The following is a 17,595-nucleotide window of genomic DNA, read 5'->3' as shown; positions in this document are numbered from 1 at the left end:
GCCACACAAAAACTGAACGTATTGTTTCAATCTATAGCTCTTTTGCAATAGGTTCCACTTGACATTGCCACATTGCCACCCTACTGCCTCCTCCAACAATTAATTCCCTAGGACAAGACATTAACAAAGTGTCAAACCTATACCAATCTATACAAGTTGACATCATATCAACAGTGAAGAAGATCACTGATTAAACCATCCTGCTTCTTATTGCTCAGCACCTTCATCAATTGACAATTTTAATCCTAGTCAAGCTTTATTAAAACTCCAATACAACGTCAGTACATTTTCCTCCTATGCATGGCCAGCCAAGTTTTGTTCTTAAATAAGAAACGCCCGAGAAAATCACATCGAATGAAGCCACATACAACAGAATTCTACATATGAAATAATATCCTCACACCATTACAAATAATATCCTTCATTGTGATATTGCAAATGGGGTTGCAAGCTTTGGGTTTAACCATGAAGAAAACTCCGTAGTTAAGCGTGCTCAGGCTAGAGTAGTACTGGGATGGGTGACCTCCCAGAAAGTCCCAATGCTTCACCCCTGTAAGAATCACCTAGTTCCAATGAGTGCTAAGTGTTCCATTTATTCTCATGAGAGATGAATTCATGTTGAATCATTACTCATGAAACATGGGTCAATGAGTTTGACTCAACATCACACAGTTAAATCCTGATAGCAATATCACAAAAACAAAGTCTACCATTTTCACAACAGGAAACTTGATCAAGACTCGGATCATGTATTATCAAAAGATTTCAATAATTCCATTTTGATAAGGAGCGAACAGTGTCCCGTGTACAATTACTATAACAGTGAGAAATAACACATTTCTTCTTTTGGTGGCACTAAAGTATATTCATGCTTCCAGTTTATTTCTTGTAAAGGCAGCCAAATCTACAACCAATTTGCATTCTATTCCATTCATTGATGCCATGTTGAAATTTAAAAAATCCTAACAAGCTACTTGTGTTCATGGTTATGACAACTCATAAGACTCTTTGAGTTAGTCAAAAAGAAACCACTAGTTCAAGTGGCAAGTGACACAAAACAACACCCTAAAAGTTGTTGAGACTCGTCAGGCCCAAGAATTGGCCTCAGACCACCTGAAACACAAAGAAAATAAACATTCTTATTGCAGCTCAAAGACCACAGACAGAGAAGCCAAGGTTTTCCGCAAATTTTGGCCCAAGTGTTTTTTTCCCAAATTTTGGTTAAGTGTTGCTGTTGTTATGCACATTTATAGTTAGTTTTCAGCAGTCCAATAGGCCCATGTTAATACACTACCTGAAAAGGACAGTTCGGAAGCTTTTATAAAATATGTAAACTCTAGGCAGACAGATATAAATCAAGAGTGTAGGTAAGAATTAATGTAATTTTCGGTGAACCAGCTAGGACTTTATACTAAATCCTTCCCATAACAATACTATCTTGCCGTGGTTTTCTAAAACGTGAGGCCACTTCAGTTATCGGTTGTGGTTCAGGTTGTGCCTTGTTTCTTTACGACTTTTATGGGTTAGTAAAATAGTAAAATTCATAATTGTTTACCCAATAATTGAAAAGGTTCGAACACCTAAATTTTTGCACATAAACAGCATACTGTCCAAAACGGAGAATACTGAAGGGAAGCTAGAACCACAGGCAAGAGAATTACACAGCAAGGAAGCCTGCACTTAACAAGTTTAGGTTTTTACAGATATTACTCGGAGAAAATTAGAGATTTAACATTCAACGCAGCGGATGTCATCAAAACAACGCAAAGAAAGGTTCAGGGTTTAGATATGTTCCTAAAATATCATAAAACCATGAACTCTATTTTGCTGAACTTAACTTAGAATACCCGTAACATAAAATGTTATTATTTTCTGATTCTGGAAGAATTTGTTAAGACATGGATTTGAAACCGTTATGAACTATTTAGTTAAAGCGTTTCTCGGGTTTCACTGTTGCTTACCGAATGGTACGCAAAAGTTCAGTGGCCAGAGGAACCTCCTCTGGCAATATTTCGATTTCAATGAGGAGCTTCATTTGCAATGGTTCAAAAGAGATTGATTACAAAAAAAGAATTGCTGTCAAGTTGCGACAATTTACACTCTACTTATTAGGAGCCAAAGTTTTAGAAACCAGGAAGGACAGAGCAAGTCTTGATTATCCGGCTGATTTTATATGTTTTTGAACTTGTGATGCCTGACGTTAGAATGGAGGGAGAATATTATCGTACGCATGCGAAAAGCCGCTTGCGTCGGTTTTATTTTCGCTTCGACTTTCCACTATTTCTTTGCATGGAAAATTGTGTCGTGGGAAAAATTGAAACTGCTTGTGTCGGTTTTATTTTCGCATCGACTTTCCACTATTTATTTTCAAGACTGCAGCGAACTACTTTATTATTTTCGATTTTGTTTGAATATTTTTACTTTTTCTGATTGGCCACGGCTATTTTTTCCAGTGGTTTTTTTGTTTTTTGGACTTTACAAAAAAAATTTAAAATGAGCATATTATTTAATAGTTGTATTCCATCATGCGCGGCTTTAGTTATCAATGCAAAGGGTCAAAAGTGGAGTTTCAGGGAGTACAATGTCTTGCAAAAATGGTGATTTATTTTTATCTTGTCTAGGAAGTTTGTTTTGGCGGTAGATGTGATTACGGTCTACTTCTTATATCAGGTTTTTAACTTTTTTTATAATTTAATCAAATACATTGGATAGGGTTAGAGAAGGAGGATTAGGAATCTAGTTTTACACTTCTAATATGTTTAGTTTATAGTATAGAAATTAAATAAAAAATATATTAATTAATTTTTTATAATGCTGCTTATGAGATTAATGTCTTTAATTTTTATGATTTGAATATAAAATAAAGTTATATTTTTAGTTTATTTTAAAAATATATATTTTATTTTGTATTAGGAATCTAATATAAAGATCAATAGAAAATTTACTATTATTTATGGTACATTGTTTAAATGAATTATCATGACGTAGTGGAAGAGAAAACTAATAAGTTCTATTTTTTTAATAATATTTTAAATTTATTGAATTTGAAATATGTATTCTTTGTTTTATTTTCTATAATATTATTAATGTAATGGAGTTATTATATGTTTGTTTGCATTTTTTAAGAAGTTAAGATTGAAATTTAAATAGTTACCTAAGTGTTTTGAAATCAAGAATGGATTCATATCAACTTGATTAAAATGTATATTGATCAAATACAAAATTATTTTCTATACTATTTTTTTATGGCTAAGATTATGCATCATTTTGATTTGAAATTTGTCATTCTAACCTATAATTAATTGGAGTTTTAATGCATGCAAAATTTAATTGCATGCCCTTAATAGTATCTCAAAATCTAAAATATATAACTATACAAATACATTTGAATTATCTAATCAACAAACCTTATAGGATTAGGAAGACTTTAAATTGAGCCTACTTCAACCGATAACTAAAAGATCTTAATTAAATTATTTAATATTTAATTATTAAAGTATTTAAAGTATTTTATACAAAGTTTTTAGATCTTAATATTTGTTAGAACTACACTGTATAAATTATTTTAGGAATTAAAATTATTTTTATTTAATTTATTATTTTAATTTTTTTAAATAGGTTTTTATTTTTTTTGATTGGTGATTGTTTGAAGTTTAAATCTCCTATTAGTTCGGCCTATTTATAGGTGGGAACTTATATTTTTTGTGAACACATTTGCATTAGTTTCTCCCTCATAATTTTTTTCCCTCATACAAATCCTAATGTTTTAGTCATATTTTCTTTTTATTTTCAATTCTTTATGAATATTTCAATTTTTTGATTGGTTCTCTTTAATTTTGTTGGGGTTTTATTATTTTCTCTATTCAAAATTATAAAAACAAATCGTGAATAGATATTTTCATGGCTTATTTAAAGAAACTTCTAGACATTATTATCCCTATTCCATAAATAAAATGTTGTGAATAGATAATTTGAAAAAGAAACTTCTAGATGCACTCCGTCCAAATTTTACATGATGATCAAAAGCAATTAATCAACACCATTGCTCAATTTTTTTTGCTTTTGCTAATTTTTGCTAACTAGCACTAATGATCCACTCCAACTTTTAATGTCAATAACTTTTATTTATTGTTTAGAAAAACCATTGTGTTGGAAAAATAAGTGCAATATGAAATGAATAAAATAAAATATTATGGTTAAGTTAGCGTGTAGTGTCAAACATTGCCTAAAGTGTAGAATATATTTGTGATTTATATTTATATTTATATTTTTCTTAAAAGAGTATATATAATATTGTATGATATTTTGAAGAGACAAGTGGTTACTAAATAGTTGTTAGAAATTTAATTTAGAGATTTTTAATGATTGACTTTTTTTAAGTAATTTTTAAATTGTTTTCTATATAAAATAAATAATAAATAAAGAAATTGAAAATATTATATAAATATACAATTCTATACATCTTATCTTATCATATTTCATTATTTTATAGTTAATATTTCAAAACTAAAGGTTTCTTTTTTTCATTTTGAACATAATAAAATAATAATAAGTAAGTTATATTCATAGTGGTTTAAAAAATATCTAAATAAATCAAAGAAAAGCACACACGCACACACATATATACATATCATGCATAGGACTATTAGATTTCAAAATTTCACAAATTTTTGAAGTATTTTGTTTTGATATTAGATTACTATTCTTATAGATGTTGTATATGATATGCTTAGTTTCTCTTCGTTCCTAATTTAGCTCTAAATTACTACAAAGTTTTGGCTATTTAATACTTATAATTATCACAAAACATAAAATCATTCTACTGTTTCTTTAGAAGGCGGGACTAAAGCTCTCCAGAGCTCTTGTTATAATTATTATTATACATTTAGCAATTGTATGAATGGTTCGTTCATAGTTAGATATACAATGTTTTATATATTTTTGGGCAATGGGAAAGTTCGAACAATTGTAAACGAGGTATGAATTGGTGTAAGTTCTAATTTAAATTAGTAAAATTATGTCAAATAATGTTAAATGTAAAATATTATTTAAGTGTCTTTGTAATGTATAAAGATACAAAATTATACAATATGTTTCTAAAATCTAGAATACTAAGGTCAAAATATTATAAGATGTTAAGATTAATTTAGAAATTTTGAAAGTAATTATTTGTTGGATAATGTGAGGAGGATATGAGTGAGATATTTGTATCTTGTTTTGTTTGAGAGAGAGAATTTTTGTAATTGTGTACAGTTGTTTTACATTTTGGAGCACCTCTTGAAGGAGAATATCAGCTGAATGAAAAGGTCATTTAACGACCTAGCTTTGAACATGGTTATGAATGTTAGGTCATGTCTCTCTGTTTTACCTATGTCAATTGTTGCTTTATGTAGTGTTAGTCCCTAATATTTTTGTATGGTTATAGTCTATGCCATTGTGAGTGGCATTTTCCTTCAACTAATAGATTTATCAATAGATAATAGATTTATGTAGTGTGAGAGATAATAGATTTATCAATACAATCTTGTGGTCATTTTGGTTCCATAGTAGCCTATCGTAATTTTTAATCCTTGCTACAACATACATTGGAACATCAAGTGGTCTGAAACTAGTCTTGTAAGCAATGTCAAATACTTCAAGGAGAGTTTCATTTACAAGCCCTGCATTATCCATATGTTTGTTGAGAGCATGATGTGTTGACCATTGCACAATAGTACCTATTTTTTAAGTTGTACATTGTCAGCTGCATATCTAGTACACGCCAGTTGCTTGCCACAATATCAAGGATAACATTAGTGGTGATGTAATGGGCACCCCTGGATGTCCCAAAAAAACTAAACCAAATTGCTGAAAGGAATTATGTCAAACAGTTTGCATTCAACTTCTTATTTCTCTGTTTAATGTTTTAAACCCCTTATAACTTCGAAAAATCAAACGTTTATTGTTTGTTGTGTTTCGTGCATGGAATTGGTATCATACAACATAAACAAGAAAGAAACTACAATGATATGCAAAGTGGAAATGAACTGCTACTAATAAAATGTTATTTTCAGAATTCATAAAACCAAATACATGGCAGATTTATCTACTCACTAATTACTTCAGCAGTATTGACATAATACTCCAGCCCATGCTTTCGAAATTGCTGCTACAATACTTTGTCCTTCAATCAGTCCACTACCTTCATAATACCATTCCCTCAAAACGGCATAAGCGTCGGACAAGTAGTGAAGAAGATATGAGCAAAATACCAAATCTGCATGTAGCCAAAAATGCAACTAAACTGCCTGATAATGAAGCCAATAACAAAGAATTCCAAAGGCCAAACCCTAAGGGGATGAAGTCTAGAATGTTACAAGAGAGGATAGTGTAAGGAAACTAGGCAACAAAGAATATAACCGTTTCCAGATAACCCATAATAGATCTAAAATAAACATGGAATTAAAATCCACATGCAAGAGAATAGAAAACATACCCACGAAATGTGACACAAGATATACCCTGGGAAACCCTCGTTGAGGGAAAAACCTAGCCTCCAAAAGCATCCATCACCATGTATTATTCAGCAAAAAATACCATTGCCATACAACCATGGAAGCCTTCATGGCCATAGCCACAACCGAGCAAACTATGTGAACAAGCATGAATCCACACATCCCATGCCATGCTTCCAACCTTCACAAATGCTCCCTTGGCTAACCTGTCAAGCCTTGTCCCGCTCGACTCTTGCCTTTTGTCTTCTCCTTGTCACTCTCTCTTTTTTTCTCTCACAACAACTACCCTTGTGGCTGCTTATATAGTAGCAAGTCCCACAAAACCACCAAGTGGTATTACATAAACCATGTGCTAAAACCATGTGCTACCTAACCCACTGACCCCACATTTAATATTGGGCATTTAATTCTTTTCCCCAATATTAAATAATTACATGAAATATTATCACAATGTTACAATACAACTCATCAAAAATATTCCATGGAAATCTTTACATGTTGCACGTCCATCTAGGTACAACATTACATAATAAAATAAAATAATAAAATAACAATATTATGCAATGTGTGCAACACCCATTATCTCAACAATCTCCCACTTGTTGTATACATTGCATAGGGTCAATCTGTAGCCACATAAATGAACAAGAGAACAATCCCTCCTAGCACATCCACCGTCATGGATCAAAATACACCAAGTGCTCCATCCTGGTACCCGCAACAAAAGCAAAGTATCCAGCATCTCAAACATGAATGATCTCACCTCCTATTATGCCACTCCCACTGGACATACATAGAAGCCATCCAAAGAGAAAGCCACCCAACTTGTCGCATTAGAAGATCATAAAATCTTATACCAACTGAAATTCCAAGCACAAAAAAAACCTGATCCAAAGGTAATCACATGTATTCGTAGTTGTCAAAATATCCATAGCTGAAATAGCACCCACAGCAAAGTGCCAAACCCATCCAACTATCCATACCTCAAAGGTATAACAAGTGAATCTCATATCACCGACATATCCAATCTGTAACCTGCAATCACAAGCCTCAAGAGCAATACCTGCCACATATTTACCAAGAAGCTCCCACTGCAAAAGATAATATCAAATCTATAACCAATCCACTCACAACATCTCAAAGAAGTGAATCCATGTAGTATCAAGGACATCCACAATACATAAACTAATATCCTGCAAGAAAAACTCTCATAACAAGTCTCCAATAGTCTCCCAAATTCTCCACAACCAATAGAGGAAAGAGAAAGAAATAACCATGTCATCTCTCACATGACATACATGAGCACAAACCAGTGATCACAATCTCTAACCAATCTCAAATCCAATGTAGGCAAAAACTGAACATCCAGGAAGATAACCAAGATCAGAGAAACCATGCAAATCATAACCTGTATCATGTCCTTCTACACACACCTCTAGATGTAAACTGTGCAAGTATGATCTCCTCCATAAAACCCCAACAAGAAGCCTCAACAACACCCAAACCATACCATATAACTAATCATGGATGTAAGCCTCTCACAAGAAGATCAAACTCAATAAAACCATTCCTAAATCAAGGAATAACCATTCCTAATCCAAGGAATATGCCCAATATAAAACCATCTCCCAAACTCAACCAGCATAACAACATATGCACATGGAGATAACCAATGCTAAACCATCTCTCAAATGAACCCTCCAGAACTAACTATGTACCATAGTTCAAGATCCATATCCATGAAAGACAAGCATAAATATAATGCAACTGAAAGAAACAATGGGCTATACCTCTCAAGTAGCAAACTGCCAAGTAGACCAAGAGTGGGGAATGAGAATGCTCATTAAGATACCCAAGTCTCCAACCAAGACTCATCTAAGAACAATCTCCTCTCAAGTCCATATCAGGTGACTGCCCCTCGGACTTCCTGCTGAAACCATCAACCGTCCCAACAAATACTTCTCTAATCCAAGAGAAATCAATGTCACCACCGTCTCTAAGTATCCATGAGCACCTGTAACCAATCAATTCATGCCAACTCCAAATGCAACATAGCAATATCATGAAGTATCCAGCTTATGATCAGTGTACTCAATACCAAGAAACTAAACCAAGATCAATGTCAAAGTTCCAACCATGGCCTCAGGAACATAAACATGACAACATGATCTTACCATCTCAACTAAAGAGATAACATGCTCCATATGAACACACCATAACATGTCACAACTCTAAACGCGTATCAAGAGTATACCATGACATAATAATGAAACCATCCTCACACCAAGGATAACATGCCAAATAAAAGCATAAACCACACCTTTGCCAAGAACCCTATGAGTCCTCAAGATGCAACCATCTCCATACACCATGAAGAAAACCATCTCCACATACCATGAAGAACCATCTCCACACACCATGAAGATAACAAGTGCACCATACAAATGTCAAAGATGCTTCTGTAGCAACAGGATCTAAGACAAACCTCCAACATCTGCAAACACTCAATAAATATATCAATGCCAAAAAAAAAAAAAAACTCCCACTCAACCATGGTACCAAGTCACCTATGGCATCATAAAATCCATCCTCCCCAAACCAAGAAGATATAAACCAAACCAGGAACTAATCCTGCACTGTCACCCCATCACTATCACAAGCTCCCATTGAACCGTGTATCCAAGCTATCCATGACATCATGATGAAAACCCATCCTCTAACCATGAGAATCAACTAAGGCATCAAACCATCAAAGAACTCAAAGTGCACATCATGAGCTCCTCAAAAGAAAACCAAATAACCATGATCCTCAACCAAGAAGATATACCACCATAATTGAATCAGAAATCCAAGCTAATGAACATCAAGGATGTACCTATATAACCAATCATGTCATGCCAAAATCCATGACACCATGATCACATCCATGAACTGAGCATCTGGTTCTCAATATGTCCAATCTGTCAGCATAAAATAGTCAACCACAATCCTCCACCATGACTGTACCTGGTAACAACATCTCATCCCTTCTACATGAAGAAAATAGTAAATCATGTGACTTAGGGCATAGACAACCCAAATCCAAGCCACCAATCTGAATATGCATCAATAATGAAAGATCAATGGGCAAAGACAACCCATAACCAAGCTATAAATGCAACCTGTAGGTATAGACCGCTTACAACACTACACAACTTGTAGACCCAACAAGTCATCATACATATCCAAACCAAACACTGATAACCATATCATCATGAGACCAATCTGAAATATGAACTGAGTATACAATGACATCAAAACTTAAATCTCCAATGCCATAAACTCACAATGTTACCATAGTCAAAATATATCTATAAACTGTTCAGATCAATATATCAACAAATAAATTATGCCAAACTTGCACCAAATCTGAACCAATGTGTAGAGCTCTCCAAGAGCTTTCCGTTGACTACTCGAAGTCTAAAATCCGACTCCGTATGCCCAAGTTATGCCTTAATGCGTGCTCAAAATAAAGAACATCTGACTTTAGGGCTCTTAAAACCTAACAAAATTTCAAAATCATAGAACCAAACCTACACCATCTTGTAGTGCTCTGAATTAGCTTTCCAACGCCTGTAAGAACTCTAAAATCCGATATTCTAAGAGAAAGTTATGGCCATTTTACTAAGACAGTATTTTTACCATTTTCAGTACGATTTTTCATTTTTATTTTTTTCAGTGACGAAAATTCCGACGGGATTAAATTTGACGGCCATCATGGGCTGAAACCAAAAAACTCTTTCATTTTCTCTGAACATGGCCAAACTAGGGCATATTATATATCAAAATTTATGGAAATGTTGACTCGGATCCAATGGTGAGGTCTATTTTTACCCAGGAGGTCATTTCTGCAAGCTACCCCCCAAAACCCTCATTTAAATGAAACATCCAAAAAAAAAATCTTTTGTCCAACAATTTCACATGCCCAAATATTTTAACATCCCATCATAACAGCAAACCCAAAACTCTTAGATCTGCAATAAATCATTCATATATCTCGTCCTTTTCTTTTATCCTCTCATGCATTCCCATGGATTCAATCTAGGGTTACAATAATAAAACCATATCTCTGATACCACTTGTAAGGAAACTTGGCAAAAAAGAATGTAACCATTTCAACATAACCCATAATAGATCTAAAATAAATACGGAATTAAATTCCACATGCAAGAGAATAGAAAACATACCCACAAAATGTGACACAAGATATACCCTGGGAAACCCTCATTGAGGGAAAAACCCAGCCTCCAAAAGCATCCATCACCATGTATTATTCAGCAAAAAATACCATTGTCATACAACCATGGAAGCCTTCATGGCCATAGCCACAACCGAGAAAACTATGTGAACAAGCATGAATCCACACATCCCATGCCATGCTTCCAACCTTCACAAATGCTCCCTTTGCTAACCTATCAAGCCTTGTCCTGCTCGAATCTTGCCTTTTGTCTTCTCCTTGTCACTCTCTCTTTTTTTCTCTCACAACAACTACCCTTGTGGCTGCTTATATAGTAGCAAGTCCCACAAAACCACCAAGTGGTATTACATAAACCATGTGCTAAAACCATGTGCTACCTAACCCACTGACCCCACATTTAATATTGGGCATTTAATTCTTTTCCCCAATATTAAATAATTACATGAAATATTATCACAATGTTACAATACAACTCATCAAAAATATTCCATGGGAATCTTTACATGTTGCACATCCATCTAGGTACAACATTACATAATAAAATAAAATAATAAAAATAACAATATTATGCAATGTGTGCAACACCCATTATCTCAACAGATAGACGTCCTCAAATGCCAAGAACGGAGCTGCAACTCACACACCAATTTCTTCTCATATTCAACCTACCTAATGAAGCCACAAATGCTTCCTTTTATTCTATTTCCAAGGGTCCGCTCAACTCATATGGCCAATGTGGGATAAAAGATGTGTAATATATAAAACATATATTAAAATACCTCTTATGTCTCCCTTGGGTACACATCACCATAAAATAAATATTAAAGTAACACTTTAATATTTTACAATTAAATTATACGTTATTTTAATAAAACTTCAGGCATTAAAATGTATTAGCAATCGGACTCCGAATAATGCGAGTGATAGCTCATCGGAAAGCTCTCACCGAGGAGTATCAAATCCAATCACCAAAATTGACCTGCACTATGTCCTGTCGACTTACTAAAAATAGTAAGTATGCCTAAAACTGAGCAAATCAACTTCGTTTTGGCCCAAACTGAAAATGACTAGGCCAAAACACTCCAGGATCCCATTAAACCCTTCGTTAGCCCTCGAGACCATGTAGAACAAGGCTAACACACACACACTTGGTCAACTGCTAAAATGGGGACATTACAGGTGAATATTCACCAATTAGTGAACATCGCATATCAGAGACATGGGATTCAGTGAATAAAATGTGTATATCGAGTTGGTCATGTTGCCCAAACTTTATAAATATTAGGTCAAATGTTTGGTCCCATCGCCCATTTGTTTATGTAATTTTCTCTATTTCTTTCATGATATCGCCAATCTAATATAGTTTTTGGATACGGTAAATTGATTTTTTTTCCTATAATTTTCAAGGCTTGTATGTATCAAACACCTAAATTCGACAATGGTTTTATACAAATATATTTTGAGGAGGCCCCAAAATCACTTGGCATTTTGTGGATGTGTGACTCAAACTAACATATTTTTGCCAACTATACTAATCATAGCAAATTATTGGATGACCCATGATTACCTTGGAAGATGTGTTATAATTATGTAGGCTTTGTTGAATATTTATATATCATATCAGCATCTCGTTGAATCCGTCAAAAATGATTAGTACAAATACATTCATAGATTAGTGTTATTTTACTCAATTTGGTTAGGTTAATTTTGATATCTCAATTTTGATTAATAACAAAGTTTTAGATTATTGAGTGCATTGGTCACTACAATTCACACAAAGTGATTAATTTTTTAAGTGTATTATGTTATAATATTATTCTAAATTCACTTGAGGTTTCACCTCTATTTGTCTGCACAATAATGAGTTCATTCTTATTTAGTGGGGGCTAGTTAGTGGTCAGTGGTCACCCAAGAGACCTTTGACATGATGACATCTAGATTTTATATCATAGATTGTAGTGCCAATGAATCATTTTTGTTGTCCTATATTTTGTCACCACAAAATATAGGTAAAATTATGAAACTTTTTCAATTTAGTTTCACATTTCTCTGAGCTAGTTTTTTATTTAATGGCTAACATTGATCAACCAATCGAACCCAATTTACATAGTGAATCATGTTACTGAAGGCTTTCGTCATCCTTTTCATTTTTTATTTTATTAAGCTTGTGCTTGATTTTTGAAACCTTTAATGTCCTTTCTTGTGTTTCCACGTGTGTGTTTAGTTGTTTTTAGTCTTTTGATTTTGTTCAATCTCTTGCTTTTAGTTTTCCCTCTGATTTGGTATATCTTAAGGCTTAACCATACTTTATAGTCAAAAGATATGATCATTTAAGTGGCCAAAAGGTGAACTATCCATATGCAATTGCATATTTAAAATATCATGTTATATTTTAATGTTGACATTCATTTTTTGAAAAATATAAAATAAATTGACCTTATGTTATATTTTTAAGTTACTTTATCACTTAAGTGACTATAGTGGACTTTATATTATATTTTCATGTTTAGATGCTTTTAAATTTTTCACTTAAGTGACTTTATTAACTATATAGTGTTGATTTAGCTTTATGAGTATTACTTTATATTTCAATTTAAAACATCTAAGTTAAACATAAATTTTTTAATAGTATTTGCACATGATATATAAACTATATAGTGTAAATATTATTCTTGATCCAATTAAGTTATATTAACTAAAACTAATAACTACACATGTTTTATTGGTTTCACATCTATTTTTTTGCACAATTCTGAGTTCATTTTTATTTAGTGGGGGCTAATTAGTGGTCTGTGATCACCCAAGAGACCTTCAACATGATGACATCTAGATTTTATATTATAGATTGTAGAGCCCAATGAATCATTTTTGTTGTCCTACATTTTGTCACCACAAAATGTAGGTAACATTACAAAAAAATTTCAACTTAGTTTCACATTTCTATGAGCTAGTTTATTATTTAATGGCTAACATTGATCAACCAATTGACCCTAATTTACATAGTGCATCATGTTACTAAAGGCTTTCGTCATCCTTTTCATTTTTTATTTTATTAAGCTTGTGCTTATTTTTGAAACCTTCAACGTCCTTTCTTGTGTTTTCACTTGTGTGCTTAGTTGTTTTTAGTCTTTTGGTTTTGTTCAATCTCTTGCTTTTGGTTTTCCCTTTGATTTGATATATCTTAAGGCTTAATTAGACCTAATAGTCAAAAAATATGATCATTTAAGTGCCCAAAAGGTGAACTATTCATATGTAATTGCATATTTAAAATATCATATTATATTTTAATGTTGACATTCACTTTTTGAAAAATATAACATAAATTGACCTTATGTTATGTTTTAAAGTTACTTTATCACTTAAGTGACTATAGTGCTCTTTATGTTATATTTTCATGTTCAGATGCTTTTAAAATTTTCACTAAAGTGTCTTTATTAACTATATAGTTTTGATTTATTTATGGGTATTACTTTATATTTCATTTTAAAACATCTAAGTTAAATATTGTTATTTTAATGATATTTGCACATGATATATAAACTAGGAAGTTATAAGTAACTATGCATGAACTTGGTAGCTGCTCTTTCTAATAAGTGAGAATGTAAATAGAAAACATCTCCTAGATAAGTTTCTTGACCAAGTGGTCTTCTTTTGGAAAAGATTCATATAACAATGATTGTGAATTTAAAAATCATTTAATAAGAGGAATTATAAATGATTCACATTTATACACATAAGCATTCCAAAGGAACAGGGAGACTCCCAACTATGATTGTTCGACAAATACCCATCTTCGAGATTGGCCCTCTGGCAGTGGAGGCCCCTGCTGATAGGTCGGCCCGAGCTAGTTTGGTTTAGTGATGAAGAGCATCCTGCTCAATCATCCCTATATAGTGTAAATATTATTATTAACCCAATTAAGTGATATTAACTAAAAATAATAATTACACGTGTGCTTTATTGGTCATTTAAGTTTTGCAAACTCAATTTATATGTCTTTTACATGTTTACATGAAAATGCATTCCTAGAGTTTGATTTTGGCTTAGAAATGCATGTAAAGGACTTCTTAGAGCCCCTTTATATGAAAACTCCCCTTTACATGCAAATCACTTTACATGTAATGGCATCTTGAGAGTATGATTTGTACTAAGAAGGAAATTTATGGACTTAGGCAAATAGAAAGTAAGTTTTTAAAACATGCAATGAGCTTCCTAGAGTATGATTTGGATGTAAAATGCACTTCCAACTAATGAATGTTACATTTAATGTGCCTTGGAGAGTCTGATTTTACACCACAAACTCATGTAAATGCATCCCAAGACCATTTTTTGTCTTCCAAGGCTAAAAATGTCTAAGGCATAACATGTATTACATATTTTAAATATGCAATGAGGCTGGGAGAGTGTGATTTACATCTCCAGCCTATATATGAATGCATTTTAAACATGTAAATCTATCTGTAGACCTTAATTTTGCATTCCAAAACATGCAAATGCATTTGATGAACACACTTTTGCATTCTCAAGTCAAAAATGACCCATATACGTGAATTTCAAAGCCAAATTTTGACCAAAAATGCCTAGAAAATTATATTTCTAGCTCATTTGTTTGCATTTGGAGGAGGCATTTTGGGGTTTGAATGCATGTAAATGCATTTGGAATCCACATTTTTTTACCAAATCAAGAAAAAATGCCTCAAGTTATTGCCATTCTAGGGCACGATTTTGCATCAAAACACCCAAATACATGTATCTTGCAAAAACTTTTGCATGTAAGTAAGTTTGGAGACCACGTTTTGGAGATTGCAAGTCAAAATGCCCATGTTATTGGGATTCCTAAAACTCATTTGCACCAAAAGTGTGGGGAGAAAGAAGATTGCAACAAACATCTTCATCTTGCATTGAACTTTTAAACTTTTCAAAGGCTCTTAGTTGTTGCATGCATTTGCCCTTGGAGAACCCAATTTTGGAGAATATTTGTTTGTTTCAAATTCTCTTTCCTCCACTTTTGGCTCATTGAGCTCCAAGTAAGTAAAAGATTTCAACTTTCCTTATATTTCTTGTTTGCTTTCCTATTACTTTGCATTTTTTGGCTTATTTTTGTCCATTTGTTCAAAAGCATGTCATATCTTTTATAATTTTTCTTCAAATAAGTTGAAATTTTATCATTGCAAATGCTTTAAAATACTCCCACACTCCAAAAAATGAAAATGCATTAATAAAAAGATTTTCAAGTTTGTCATGTTTGAGTCAATAGAAGAAGTTTTTTTTTTGGTGCATAGTTTTGCTTGTTTGTTTGCTTGCTTGTTTTGGTTTCCTTTTTGGATGAAAGATGAAAAATCCTACCTAAGAATGTAAATGCATATGCATCCTTTCACTTTTCATCATTCCATGTCAATACATATTACATCAATTTTCCTATATATGAAATTACATCCTTCAAACTCGATTCCATGTGTACTTCAATTAATTACATGTAATTACCTCTAGAGAACCCAATTTGGGTAAAAGGTCACACTTTTAAACACCAAAGTTACCATTTGCACACAACCATATGCATCCCTGCTTGCATTTTTTACCATACGAACAAAAGCCCATCTTTTCCCACATGCAATTCATCCCTGAGAATCTGATTTTGGCTATTTTTGCCCAAATACATTTACGTTCCAATTCATTTCCAACCATCATATGTGTTTCATAAGTATCTAATCCACACTTTAAACAATCATCCCTCATGGATTCACCATTGTAACTCAAATACCAAAGTTTTCATGGATCCAATCTCATTGGAAGATGTGTTTATCTTCATGTTACAACACACTTTTCAAGATATGTCATAACTTCTTCAAAGAATAGAGACATCCTATAAAGAAGGCATGCTTTGAAGCAAAAGAAGTAATTCATTTGGTCTCCATTTTCCCCACAAGTTCATATGGGAATATGCCAAGAACTTTGCTTCAAAAAAGAAAGAGTTAAAGGTGTTGATGGAAAGTTGTTTTGAGTTTACATTTGTACATCATCGAGAAGGTTTCAAAGTGTCAGAGACTCCAAAATGTGCCAATCTACAAAGGAGAATTCATGACAACTCAAACGAGAAAAAGATTGATCACATCAAGTTTTCAAATGACAACTAGAAACTTATCAAAGAGAATACAATAGTGTAGAATATAGGAATCCTAATCTCACAATCATTAGGAAGAACAAGGGTTTTGCTAATAATCTACATAATTGATTTATTTAGAATCAAAAGTTTTAACATTTTCTTCAAGTGTAGTTTTCTTCTTTTAGATGCACGAGATGGGTTACATGTAATCCAATCACATGTAACTCAAATGCATGTAATGCAATCACATAATCCAATTACATGTCCTTCAGACATGTAATCCAATAATTCTTCTTTCCTAGTTAGACCAAGTCAAAGTTGGTTGAGTTGCTCCCACATTTTCCTCCTTTCTCTCACTTCTTTTTCTATAAAAGGAGTGTCTCTCTCATTGTAAAAACCATCATTTTTTGTATGCAAGAAAGCTCTGCCAAACTTGTGGAAGCATAACATTGATTGTATAGTACCAATTTGGGAGAAAAGTGAATAAAGGGAGCAATCAAATTTGAAGCTTTGACTGGAAGCAATTGTGATAGTGCAAATTAGAAGCTTTGACTCTAATTTGTGCCCATTGTTTTTTATTCTTGTTTTTATTGTGTGTTTAATCATAGATCATAGTGAGTTAAGAAGCAATTAGAGCTGAATCTTTGACTAGGAGAGGTTGTGGTAATACATAGACTAGAAGCTTTGACTGTAGCTTGTGTTATCATCTCAAATTCATGAAAAATAGTTAGAACTTCCCTACATCTAGAAGTCTTTGCACC

General features: G+C 32.9%; 1 protein-coding gene across 2 annotated transcripts in view; it reads right to left on the bottom strand.

The window, feature by feature from the left end:
* The window catches only part of LOC149552084 (uncharacterized), a 266,469-nt gene extending 264,277 nt beyond the window's left edge, over nucleotides 1-2,192 (bottom strand). The window contains exon 1 of one of the 2 annotated variants that reach the window (XM_089787555.1): nucleotides 1,962-2,192. In XM_089787555.1, the coding sequence (XP_089643681.1) occupies nucleotides 1,962-2,035 (74 nt within the window). In that variant the 5' untranslated portion in view covers nucleotides 2,036-2,192. The remainder of the gene's footprint in view (nucleotides 1-1,961) is intronic. The other variant, XM_089787557.1, reaches the window with a different exon arrangement.
* Between the last annotated feature and the right edge of the window lie 15,403 nt (nucleotides 2,193-17,595).

This window comes from Cupressus sempervirens, chromosome 6 (assembly GCF_028749045.1).
Source record: "Cupressus sempervirens isolate cs-2001-9-10 chromosome 6, ASM2874904v1, whole genome shotgun sequence".
Classification (NCBI taxonomy): domain Eukaryota; kingdom Viridiplantae; phylum Streptophyta; class Pinopsida; order Cupressales; family Cupressaceae; genus Cupressus; species Cupressus sempervirens.
Note: the sequence above shows the minus strand (reverse complement) of the source record. Positions and strands in the feature narration are given on the sequence as shown.